The sequence below is a fragment of the Bufo gargarizans genome, chromosome 5 (genome assembly GCF_014858855.1).
Source record: "Bufo gargarizans isolate SCDJY-AF-19 chromosome 5, ASM1485885v1, whole genome shotgun sequence".
Taxonomy (NCBI): Eukaryota; Metazoa; Chordata; class Amphibia; order Anura; family Bufonidae; genus Bufo; species Bufo gargarizans.
The window spans coordinates 147944263-147958117 of NC_058084.1; the positions used below are offsets into that span (position 1 = coordinate 147944263).

Consider the following 13855-nt stretch of genomic DNA (forward strand, 5'->3'; position numbering starts at 1 on the left):
AGACAAGCCCCATGTGATTTTAATAGCCCCCCCTATGGCCAAAAAAGCCATGGTTCCCTCTGCTGAAGCTCTTGTCAATCCAGAGACCGTGGGTTCTTCCATGGAGTCAAGATCTGTTGTCACAGGGGCCAGTCCGTCATCCCAAAGAGAAAAGACTACATCTGGCAGCGTGGAACCTGAGAGGGTCACATTAAAGTCCAAGGGTTTATCGGGCGCCATAATTAACACTATGGTAGCCAGCAGCAAGGAAGTTACTTCCAAGATTTACTCTAAAATCTGGAAAAGATTTTGTGGTTGGTGTAGTCAGGGGAACTTTTCTCAGAGATTTTCCATCCAGGCAATTTTGGGATTTTTGCAAACAGGATTCGAGAAAGGGTTGCATCCAAATACTCTAAGGGTACATGTATCAGCATTGAGTTCAGTGTTTGATGAAAAAATTGCGTACCATCCTTGGGTTATCCGGTTTTTGAAAGGGGCAGATAGATTAAGACCCTTCTCAAGACCTACTGTTCCTCCCTGGGATCTTAATTTAGTTCTGTCAGGGTTGATGAATTACCCCTTTAAACCCCTTTCGGAGGTCGCACTAAAATGTGTTTCCCTAAAAACCCTATTTTTAATAGCAATCACCTCAGCATGTAGAGTAAGTGAGATCCAGGCTCTAAAAATAGTGGAACCATTTTGCATGGTCTTTCTAGACAGAATTGTTTTTAGATTGGACAATTCTTTCCTTCCAAAAGTTGTATCTAATTTTTACAGACAGGAGGAGATTATCGTCCCCTCTTTCTGTTCGAATCCAAAATCAGATGGAAAGGAGAAATTTCACAAATTGGATGTACGTAGAGCTATCTTGTACTACTTAGAGACCACATAGTCCTTGAGGAAAACTGATTACTTGTTTGTACAGTTCAGTGGGGCACATAAAGCCACAAAGAATTCTTTGTCCATATTAAAATCTTATAAGTCTTTAGGGGTATCTCCACCAAAGTCTCTCACAGCTCACTCTACAAGATCTGTCGCAACATCCTGAGATCAAGTGCTTCTTTAGAACAGATCTGTAGAGCAGCAACATAGTCAAGCCCTCACACGTTTACTAAACACTACAGGGTAGATACTAGGGCTAATCAGGAGCTTTCCTTTGGTAGGAAGGTATTGCAGGCCATAGTCCCTACCTGTCACGGATGAATTTGCTGATAGCTGGAAATAAACGACCGACTGGCTTGATCCCAAACTAAGGAGCATATAGGTGAGCCCTTTAAAACCCTAAGAGCTCTCCCTGACTGCTATGCACATGCAAGGGTCTCAATGGTAGACGATTGCATGCCCATGTACCTAAGACTGTGTGACACCTGAAAACCCTATAATAGTGAGGGGACACGACCATCGGCTCTCTGCCCTTAATACGGACGGAGTCAGGGTCACCTAGAATCAAGCCAGCACAATAAAGGAAAAGACTTATCTGAGCAACCAGCAGCAGCAGCCTCCAGCAGTGAACACTTCATCCAGGAAGTAGTATAAACCGCAAAGTGAGGCAGTATGGGAGAGAATATAAAGGAAGACGATTAGTCTAAATAAGTGAGACCTGGCAGAGGGAAAAGAGATGACAAAATAAAACCAAAACAAAGAACGTCATACAAGAGGTAGAGAAGAACGTCTGTCAGACCTTGTCACAGAACTGGCGGTGACACTACCTAAACAAGATTAATCTGTTATATCTCATAATATGCCGTGATATAGGATGAAAGGGAAAAACCATATTACTTACCGGTAATTTCCTTTTCATGAATCCTCCATGATGACATGGGTTTACCCCGAACCCCCCCCCCCAAAAAAAAAAATATAATAATAAAAAATAATAATATTATATATATATATATATATATATATATATATAATAATAATACTAAAATGTATAGATATATAAGTATAGGATAGTATATAGGTATGTGTTGGTGTGAATGAAAAAAAAAAATGGGAAAAAGACTCTCTAGGCTGTCGGTTCAGAAAGACACTGAGGAAGAGCCGGAGGAGGGTCAAATTTATCTTCCTGTCCCTACCTGGTTGGAGGCGGGTCATCTCTCATGGTATGCTGTCATGGAGGATTCATGAAAAGGAATAGACTGCCAATCACTGGGAGGCCAGGGACAGATTAGCTGATAAATATTGGAACTCCGGTTTATCACCACCGATGACTGGCTGAAAATAAAGTATGTGACCCTGGGTTGTAATCAGGGTCTCTGTCACGGTCCGGTGGTCCGGTCCTGCCAGTACTGTGCTCTACCTGCCTTGCAGGTCAGCCCACTAGAGTAGCACTGTTCTTCCTTCTCTCATCTTGTTCTCCCCAGATTATGGCTGCCACCTTAGGGTATTTAAGACACCTTCCCCTGTGGGAAGGTGCCTTAGCAATGGGGTCTACTATGCTAGTTCCCTGCTAAGGTGGGCTGTTTCATGTATCGACTTCAGCCTGACTTCTGGATTTGATCCTTTGCTGCCTAACCGGACCTCTGTTGTTGCCGCCCTGACCTTGGACTGTTTATTGGATTGCACGTACTCTGCCTGGTCTGACCTTGGACTGTTTATTGGATTGCACGTACTCTGTCTGGCTTGACCTTGGCTGTTCCTGACTATTTTTTCCTGATTCCTTGGTCTCTTGACCTCATTTTCATTTCCAATTACTGCTGTTATTTCTACATATGAATACGCTAGAGTAACAAAATTGGTACCGACCTGAAAAGTCCATGCAGATGTATTTAATAGGACATATAAGTGGGTTTGTGGGTGACACATGCTTCTTCCATGATCACTGAGACATTTACAACACCCATAAATTCTTATACCAAAATATGAGAAAATCAACTAGGGAGATTTATCGAATGGGACAAATGAAAAGCGGAGCAGACTCCCAGCAATCTGATTTCGCTCCCTCTTAGTTCATTTGATAAGAGGATCCCTGGTTGTCATCTGGTTGAGTGATGCTAATCGTACTATATTATAACTAGTCTGCAGCTTGATATAAAATATACACATAACCTTACATCACAGTTTCCTAAAATGTCAGCAGTAAATGAAAAAGGAAGGCATGGGATGTGTAAAGTTTTCCACAGCTCTATTTAGTACTGAACTATTTCTCCACCCTTATCCTGGAGGACATTCACTTTCCACTGCAGCTCAGCCTACATCTTAAAGTAAGAATAAATATAAAAGTCGGCTTAACAAAGGAGAATCAGTGGTCTACCATATGTTATTTCCGTATCTGTTTAAAGCATGAACTATCTACCGTGCACACAGAGTACCCCTATACTTCTTTTTGTCTAATATGCAGCATTTTTGGGAGATTACGAAAGCAGCAAATGAATAGTTGTCTGCAGGCCATGTGACAGGACTGCCCATAAATAGCCCAGACTGGTTTCCGTTTGTTTTGTAGGAATTAAAGCCTCCTCTTTCTCGCTCTCTTTCTTTTTGTTAGGTCAGGAAATTATTTGTATGCGATCCACATGAGCATAGGAGCAGAGCCTGAGAGATGACTGTGTGCTAGAAGTTCTTGTCTCCTGATGATGTGTTATAGGACACAAAACTCCTTTTAAAGGATGGCTATCCGAGAGCTGAAAGTTTGCCTTCTGGGGGTAAGTGCTGCTTTGGGTTGCGGGAGGGAATCCGTTATACAATGGAAAAAAAGGACGGTAAATTGCACTCCAACATACCTAGCCGGGTCTCGTTGTGTCAAGCTGAACCAAATTATTGCATGTTGTCTTGTATAGTGCACGACTACAAGTCCCAGAATGCTGGAGAAAATGCTTTTTGTATTGCACAAAATAATTCACTGGGAAAAAATACCATACATCAAATCTTTGTACTCTCTTAGGCTAATGGCTACCCATGGATATATTTTTATGTAGTGATTATTGTGATGAATGTTCTCCCCAGATTTCAGGATCATCAATGAAGTGACAAGTGACAAACTGTTTTTCTCAACTGATGGTCACAGTGTCTATAAGACATTGTCTAGAATTAATCTATAGTTAGTCGGAAATATTGTCCAGAATGGCCAGACTGTAATGTTAAGGCAGAGGCAGAGGAAATCCAGAGAGGGATGACACTACAGGTTTCAAACAAAGAGCGTTACATCCTGCTTTGTTGCATTCCTCATAGCATATGTTCTAGATTTGTGATCCCTACCCTGATACAGAAGTAACCTCTACAATGATTGCATCTCAGTGAATACATGGGGCTGACAAACAACAAGTAATGACGGAGTGTAGGGACCTCTGCCCAGTTATTATATGTGTCCTCATCAAGCCTCTTATAAGTTGCAAGAAAGTGATGACCCAGAAACCTCCTTCATATGAGCATATTTCATGCCTCAGTTCAGCCTCAGAATATGTAGCTAATGTTTGTTTTTGTCACTATTCACACTGCTATATAGTATGTCCTTACACAGTGAAGTCTGCATTTACATCTGTATTTGTGACTAGGTATTAGGAGAAAACATATGTATGAAAATATAGGGAAACAATACAGAGTGAAACGGAGACATTACAATCCACGTTGGGTGTGTACTTATCTCTATATTACATCATGCTCATTATTATTATATTCACTTATTATACTCACTTATATATCGCTGATATATTCACAGCGCTTTACAGATGTTAGCATCAACCTGCCCCCAATGGGGCTCAGAATCTAAGATCCCTATCAGTATGTCTTTGGAGTGTGAAAGGAAACTGGAGCACCCGGAGGAAACCCATGCAATGGGCAGAACATACAAACTCCATACAATGTTCATGTGAATTATCAATAGTTGATAGTAGGGGCTATCTGGCAGGATACCTTTTTTATACATGGGGCAGAATGGGTTAAAAAAAATAAGCATTGCTCATGTCTTGGATCCCCTCCTGCTGACATTCTGATACTTACTGGGTCTCTGCTTCCTGGTCCTAGCTCAAGGATATGGCAGGAGATGCAGTGATTGGCTGAGCAGACATCTCTGTGCAATTCCTTTGTGTCAAGCTGGGACCGCCAGGGATCCGGTAAGCATCAGAATGGCAGGTGATCAGTGACATGAGTAATGCCTATTTTTGTAACCTATTCTGCCCTATATATGTATACAGTTGCAAGAAAAAGTATGTGAACCCTTTGGAATGATATCGATTTCTGCACAAATTGGTCATAAAATGTGATCTGATGTTCATCTAAGTCACAACAATAGACAATCACAGTCTGCTTAAACTAATAACACACAAAGAATTAAATGTTACCATGTTTTTATTGAACACACCATGTAAACATTCACAGTGCAGGTGGAAAAAGTATGTGAACCCCTAAACTAATGACATCTCCAATAGCTAATTGGAGTGAGGTGTCAACCAACGGGAGTCAAATCAATGAGATGAGAGTGGAGGTGTTGGTTACAGCTGCCCTGCCATATAAAAATCACACACCAGTTCTGGGTTTGATTTTCACAAGAATCATTGCCTGATATGAATGATGCCTCACACAAAAGAGCTCTCAGAAGACCTACGATTAAGAATTGTTGACTTGCAAAAAGCTGGAAAGGGTTATAAAAGTATCTCCAAAAGCCTTGCTGTTCATCAGTCCACGGTAAGACAAATTGTCTATAGATGGAGAAAGTTCAGCCCTGCTGCTCCTCTCCCTAGTAGTGGTCGTCCTGTAAAGATGACTGCAAGAGCAGAGCGCAGACTGCTCAATGAGGGGAAGAAGAATCCTGGAGTGTCAGCTAAAGACTTACAAAAGTCTCCGGCATATGCTAACATCCCTGTTAGTGAATCTACGATACGTAAAACACTAAACAAGAATTGATTTCATGGGAGGATACCACTTATGTAAAAAAAAAACATTGCTGCACGTTCACAGTTTGCACAAGAGCACCTGGATGTTCCACAGCAGTACTGGCAAAATATTCTGTGGACAGATGAAACCAAAGCTGAGTTGTTTGGAAGAAACACACAACACTATGTGTGGAGAAAAAGAGGCACAGCACACCAACATCAAAACCTCATCCCAACTGTAAAGTATGGTTGTGGGGGCATCATGGTTTGGGGCTGCTTTGCTGCGTCAGGGCCTGAACGGATTTCTATCATCGAAGGAAAAATGAATTCCCAAGTTTATCAAGACATTTTGCAGGAGAACTTAAGGTCATCTGTCCACCAGCTGAAGCTCAACAGAAGATAAGTGTTGCAACAGGATAATGACCCAAAGCATAGAAGTAAATCAACAACAGAATGGCTTAAAGGGCTTCTGTCACCCCCCAAAACTAATTTTTCATTTTTGGGCATATTAAAATCCTTATTGTATGACTATTCCCTATATAGGGCTCTTACCTTGTTCTGTGGCTTCGTTTCATAAAAAAATAGAGCTTTTAAAATATGCAAATGACTTCACTACCAGCAAGTAGGGCGTCTACTTGCTGGTAGCCGCCGCATCCTCCTTTTCAAAAAAACGCCCCCTCCTCCAGTTGATTGACAGGGCCAGCGAGCGCTCTCCTCCTCCGCCTGGCCCTGTCTGCAATTCAAATCCCGTGCCTACACCTTACATGTCTTCATTCGGCGCAGGCGCTCTGAGAGAAGGATGCTCGCTTCCTCAGCACTTCCTCAGTGCGTCTGCGCCGATGACGTCACCTCTAAACCCGAAAGAGAAGACGTCATCGGCGCAGACGCACTGAGGAAGTGCTGAGGAAGCGAGCGTCCTTCTCTCAGAGCGCCTGCGCCGAATGAAGACATGTAAGGTGCAGGCGCGGGATTTAAATTGCAGACAGGGCCAGCAGGAGGAGGAGAGTGCTCGCTGGCCCTGTCAATCAACTGGAGGAGGGGGCTTTTTTTTTCTAAAAGGAGGATGCTGCGGCTACCAGCAAGTAGACGCCCTACTTGCTGGTAGTGAAGTCATTAGCATATTTTAAAAGCTCGATTTTTTATGAAACAAAGCCACAGAACAAGGTAAAGAGCCCTATATAGGGAATAGTCATACAATAAGGATTTTAATATGCCCAAAAATGAAAAATTAGTTTTGGGGGGTGACAGAAGCCCTTTAACCACTTAAGGACCACAGGTTTATACCCCCCTAGTGACCAGGCCCTTTTTTACAAATCGGCACTCCACAACTTTAGCGGTTTATTGCTCGGTCATGCAACTTACCACCCAAATGAATTTTACCTCCTTTTCTTCTCACTAATAGAGCTTTCATTTGGTGGTATTTCATTGCTGCTGACATTTTTACTTTTTTTGTTATTAATCGAAATTTAACGATTTTTTTGCAAAAAAATGACATTTTTCACTTTCAGTTGTAAAATTTTGCAAAAAAAACAACATCCATATATCCATTTTTCACAAAATTTATTGTTCTACATGTCTTTGATAAAAAAAAAATGTTTGGGTAAAAAAAAAAATGGTTTGGGTCAAAGTTATAGCGTTTACAAACTATGGTACAAAAATGTGAATTTCCGCTTTTTGAAGCAGCTCTGACTTTCTGAGCACCTGTCATGTTTCCTGAGGTTCTACAATGCCCAAACAGTAGAAAAACCCCACAAATGACCCCATTTCGGAAAGTAGACACCCTAAGTTATTCGCTGATGGGCATAGTGAGTTCATAGAACTTTTTATTTTTTGTCACAAGTTAGCAGAAAATGCTGAATTTTTTTTTAATTTTTTTTTTTTCTTACTATGTCTCATATTCCACTAACTTGCGACAAAAAATAAAAAATTCTAGGAACTCGCCATGCCCCTCACGGAATACCTTGGGGTGTCTTCTTTCCAAAATGGGGTCACTTGTGGCGTAGTTATACTGCCCTGGCAATTTAGGGGCCCAAATGTGTGAGAAGTACTTTGCAATCAAAAGCTGTAAAAAATGACCGGTGAAATCCGAAAGGTGCACTTTGGAATGTGGGTCCCTTTGCCCACCTAGGCTGCAAAAAAGTGTCACACATCTGGTATCGCCGTACTCAGGAGAAGTTGGGGAATGTGTTTTGGGGTGTCATTTTACATATACCCATGCTGGGTGAGAGTAATATCTTGGCAAAAGACAACTTTTCCCATTTTTCTATACAAAGTTGGCATTTGACCAAGATATTTCTCTCACCCAGCATGGGTATATGTAAAATGACACCCCAAAACACATTCCCCAACTTCTCCTGAGTACGGCGATACCAGATGTGTCACACTTTATTGCAGCCAAGGTGGGCAAAGGGGCACATATTCCAAAGTGCACCTTTCGGATTTCGCAGGCCATTTTTTACACATTTTGATTGCAAAGTTCTTCTCACACATTTGGGCCCCTAAATTGCCAGGGCAGTATAACTACGCCACAAGTGACCCCATTTTGGAAAGAAGACACCCCAAGGTATTCCGTGAGGGGCACGGCGAGTTCCTAGAATTTTTTCTTTTTTGTCACAAGTTAGCGGAAAATGATGATTTTTTTTCTTTTTTTTTTTTTTTCTTTCAAAGTCTCATATTCCACTAACTTGCGACAAAAAATAAAACATTCTAGGAACTCACCATGCCCCTCACGGAATACCTTGGGGTGTCTTCTTTCCAAAATGGGGTCACTTGTGGCGTAGTTATACTGCCCTGGCAATTTAGGGGCCCAAATGTGTGAGAAGTACTTTGCAATCAAAATGTGTAAAAAATGGCCTGCGAAATCCGAAAGGTGCACTTTGGAATATGTGCCCCTTTGCCCACCTTGGCTGCAAAAAAGTGTCACACATCTGGTATCACCGTACTCAGGAGAAGTTGGGGAATGTGTTTTGGGGTGTCATTTTACATATAACCATGCTGGGTGAGAGAAATATCTTGGCAAAAGACAACTTTTCAATTTTTTTTATACAAAGTTGGCATTTGACCAAGATATTTCTCTCACCCAGCATGGGTATTTGTAAAATGACACCCCAAAACACATTCCCCAACTTCCCCTGAGTACGGCAATACCAGATGTGTGACACTTTTTTGCAGCCAAGGTGGGCAAAGGGGCACATATTCCAAAGTGCACCTTTCGGATTTCGCAGGCCATTTTTTACACATTTTGATTGCAAAGTACTTCTCACACATTTGGGCCCCTAAATTGCCAGGGCAGCATAACTACGCCACAAGTGACCCCATTTTGGAAAGAAGACACCCCAAGGTATTCCGTGAGGGGCACGGCGAGTTCCTAGAATTTTTTATTTTTTGTCACAAGTTAGCGGAAAATGATGATTTTTTTCTTTTTTTCTTTTTTTCCTTACAAAGTCTCATATTCCACTAACTTGCGACAAAAAATAAAAAATTCTAGGAACTCGCCATGCCCCTCACAGAATACCTTGGGGTGTCTTCTTTCCAAAATGGGGTCACTTGTGGCGTAGTTATACTGCCCTGGCAATTTAGGGGCCCAAATGTGTGAGAAGTACTTTGCAATTAAAATCTGTAAAAAATGACCGGTGAAATCCGAAAGGTGCACTTTGGAATGTGTGCCCCTTTGCCCACCTTGGCTGCAAAAAAGTGTCACACATCTGGTATCGCCGTACTCAGGAGAAGTTGGGGAATGTGTTTTGTGGTGTCATTTTACATATACCCATGCTGGGTGAGAGAAATATCTTGGCAAAAGACAACTTTTCCCATTTGTTTTATACAAAGTTGGCATTTGACCAATATATTTATCTCACCCAGCATGGGTATATGTAAAATGACACCCCAAAACACATTCCCCAACTTCTCCTGAGTACGGCGATACCAGATGTGTGACACTTTTTTGCAGCCTAGATGCGCAAAGCGGCCCAAATTCCTTTTAGGAGGGCATTTTTAGACATTTGGATCCCAGACTTCTTCTGGCTCTTTAGGGCCCCTAAAAAGCCAGGGCAGTATAAATACCCCACATGTGACCCCACTTTGGAAAGAAGACACCCCAAGGTATTCAATGAGGGGCCTGGCGAGTTCATCGAAATTTTTTTTTGGGCATAATTTAGCAAAAATTATTTTTTTTTTGTTTTTTTTCTCACAAAGTGTCACTTTCCGCTAACTTAGGACAAAAATTTAAATCTTTCATGGACTCAATATGCCCCTCAGAAAATACCTTGGGGTGTCTTCTTTCCAAAATTGGGTCATTTGTGGGGTGTTTGTACTGCCCTGGCATTTGAGGGTCTCCGCAATCATTACATGTATGGCCAGCATTAGGAGTTTCTGCTATTCTCCTTATATTGAGCATACAGGTAATGAGATTTTTTTTTCCGTTCAGCCTCTGGGCTGAAAGAAAAAAATGAACGGCACAGATTTCTTCATTCGCATCGATCAATGTGGATGAAAAAATCTCTGCCCAAAAAAAAAAAGGAGGGGAAAGGCGTCTGCCAGGACATAGGAGCTCCGCCCTACATCCATACCCACTTAGCTCGTATGCCCTGGCAAACCCGATTTCTCCATTCACATCAATCGATGTGGATGAATAAATCATTGCCGGGATTATTTTTTTTTTACATACAAAGTGTTTGCCAAAGCATAGGAACGCCGCCTCCTCCTCAGCTCGTATGCCTCGGCAAACGTATCTGTTACTGCAGAGTAGAAATCTCGTCTTGCAGCGCCGCATACACCGACTTGCGTGTAATCTGACAGCAGCGCAATGCTTCTGTCAGAATGCACATCAGTGCTGCAGCTGCTTGATCGCTTGGTCCACCTGGAAGGTAAAAAAACAAAAAAACAAAAAAGAAAAAACCAGGCCGCAACGCAATAATTTTATTAACATTAACTTTAGAGAACATTAACTTTTCAAAACTTTTGAAACAGAACAATAACTTTTTTGCTTACCGGTGATTTTTTTTTTTTTTTTTTTTTTTACCTTTATTGGACAAACCTCTCCTTCCCCATGGGACAATGTGCAAAGCGCAAATCGCCCAAACATGTGGCGAAGTGCATTATGCACTTTGTCCCAGGTGGAAGGAGAGGTTTGTGGCAGCTCTGTGTGAAAGGGGCCTAAGACCCCTATGTGCCTGTCCTGTGTACACAATCCCTATGCTAATAGTGTACCTGAGTGTGGAACTTGCGGAAACACTCCCCTATGCATAGGGCAGGCTGGTCAGGACAGTCAGGACAAAAAAAGGTGGTGTCACGCCTTATTCCACCCCTGCTACAGACACGACATCTTTTTCTTGTGGAACGTTGAGTTGGGGTACCAGGATAGACAGACGGGAAGTGTCTGCCATGTAGCCGGCTCACTACATCAGGGCCTTGGGGCACGGACCCTCCTGGATACAGGATTTCCGAAATGATCTCTTCCTGGAATTTTAGGAAGGATCCTGTTCTCCCAGCCTTACTGTAGAGAACAAAACTATTGTACATCGCCAATTGGATCAAATAAACAGACACCTTCTTATACCAGCGTCTGGTTCTGCGGGAAACTAAATAGGGAGCCAACATCTGGTCATTGAAGTCCACCCCTCCCATGTGAAGGTTATAGTCGTGGACAGAGAGGGGTTTCACAATGACTCCAGTTGCCCGTTCAATTTGGACAGTCGTGTCTGCGTGAATGGTGGACAGAAGGTAAACGTCCCTCTTGTCCCTCCACTTCACCGCGAGCAGTTCTTGGTCACACAAGGCAGCCCTCTCCCCCCGTGCAAGTCGGGTACTAACGAGCCGTTGGGGGAAGCCCCGGCGACTAGGTCGCGCGGTACCACAGCATTGAATTCCGACTATATGTAAGTGCCGAAAGAGGGCCACGCTTGAGTAAAAATTGTCCACGTATAAGTGGTACCCCTTGTGGAATAAGGGTGACACCAAGTCCCAGACAATCTTGCCACTGCTCCCCAGGTAGTCAGGACATCCGACCGGCTCCAGTTTTGAGTCTTTTCCCTCATAGACCCTAAAACGATATGTATAGCCTGTGGCCCTTTCACAGAGCTTATACAGTTTGACCCCATACCGGGCGCGCTTGCTGGGGATGTACTGTTTTATGCCAAGGCGCCCGGTAAAATGTACTAGGGACTCGTCTATGCAGATGTTTTGATTAGGGGTATACGCATCTGCAAATCTGGATGACAAATGGTCTATGAGGGGCCGAATTTTGTGGAGCCGGTCATAAGCAGGGTGGCCTCTTGGATGACAGGTGCTATTGTCCGCGAAATGCATAAAGCACATGATGACCTCAAAACGTGCCCTAGACATTGCAGCAGAGAACATGGGCATGAAATGTATTGGGTCTTTAGACCAATATGACCGCAATACATTTTTTTTTGTTAGACCCATGCTGAGGATAAGGCCCAAAAAAATTTAAACTCGGAAACTGTGACTGGTTTCCACCGGTAAGGCTGGGCATAGAAGCTTTCCGGATTGGCGGTAATAAACTGTGTGGCGTAGCGGTTGGTTTCAGCCACAACTAGGTCATAGAGATCCGCGGTGAAGAACAGCTCAAAAAACTGAAGGGCCGATCCTAAATGAGCCGTCTCCACGCGAACTCCAGACTGGGCGGTGAAAGGGGGCAGTACGGGTGCGGCGGAATCAGGGGATTGCCAATTAGGATTTGCCAGCACCTCTGGGAGACTAAGGGTTCTACGGACCTGTGAACGCGGTGGCTGTGACGGGGGAGTTATTGCACGTGCCACCGTACCAGCTGGAACTGCCCTTCTGGTGCTCGCCACTTCACCAGGGACTACGGCAGTGCTGGTAGAAGGTCCAGGCTGTGCTGCGCTGCTGGTGTATGCCGCACCATAAACAAGATCAGCGCTAGCACCACTCTGCTGCAAATGAGGATCATCATGCAGGGTAGGCAGAACTCTTACATGGGATCGGGTACGTCTGGCCGTAGCAGGGACCTCTACCTCGTCATCCTCACTAGCCGTTAGAGTGCCACTGCTGTCTACAGGTTCATATTCTGAACCACTGGATTCAGCGGATAAGGCGTCCCCATCGCTTTCATCCATCACGGTCAGAATCCTGTAGGCCTCTTCAGCGGAATACCCCTTGTTTGACATTTTGGGTTCACTAAATTTAGGGGGTATTCCTCTGAGACTACCCAGGAAAAAGAGCAAACCTGCTTAGTAAAAAGGAGTGCTTGCGAAGTAAAGCTGCGATCGCTAATAAAGATCCAAAAAGCTCAAAAGTGATCTTTTATAGCGGCGCAGCGATTTTACGGTTTTTGCAGTGATCAGAAAAAAAAAAATTCTGTCACTGCGGTGGGGCGGACTGAACGCAAGTGTGCGCACAAGATCAGGCCTGATCGGGCGAACACTGCGTTTTTTGTAGAACCTAAGGTGACCCTAATGTACTTATATAGATCTGATTGCGATCAGTATTGATCACTTACAGATACTATATAGTACTAGTGCTGATTAGCGACAGCGATGACGCTAATCAGCGACTAATCGGTGACTGCGGTGCGGTGGGCGCTAACTACCTAACAAGTAGCTAACTACCTGGCGGTGATAAGGGACCCTAACAGGGGGGGTGATCAATGACAGGGGGGTGGATAAGGGGGTGATCAGGGTGATCAGGGTGTCTAATATGGGTGATCAGGAGCTAAATAAGGGGTTAAATAAATGACAGGGTAATATCTAATGTGTAGTGTGGTGTTTGGTGCTACTTACTGAGCTGCCTGTATCCTCTGGTGGTCGATCCAAGCAAAAGGGACCACCAGAGGACCAGGCAGGAGTTATATCAGACGCTATTTTCAAAATAGCGTCTGACATAACCATTTCATTGGCCGATTCAAAAATCCACAGCCTGCCAGCCAATGATCGTGGCCGGCAGGCTGCAGATGAACTTGTGAACTGCGCAATCCTGTGAACGCACGCTCCTGTGAGCGCGCGTTCACAGGAAATCTCGGCTCACGCGAGATGACGCCAATCGGCGTTAGTGTGACCTGGGAGCGCCGCAGAGATGACGCCTTTCGGCGT

At 43.6% G+C, this 13855-nt stretch overlaps 1 protein-coding gene across 1 annotated transcript in view; it reads left to right on the forward strand.

Annotated features, from left to right (window-relative positions):
• The first annotated feature begins 3407 nt into the window (after positions 1 to 3407).
• Positions 3408 to 13855, forward strand: part of RAB31 (RAB31, member RAS oncogene family) — a 55022-nt gene continuing 44574 nt past the window's right edge. Inside the window, exon 1 of the mRNA XM_044294542.1 lies at positions 3408 to 3620. Coding sequence (XP_044150477.1) covers positions 3585 to 3620 — 36 coding nt within the window. The 5' untranslated portion in view covers positions 3408 to 3584. The remainder of the gene's footprint in view (positions 3621 to 13855) is intronic.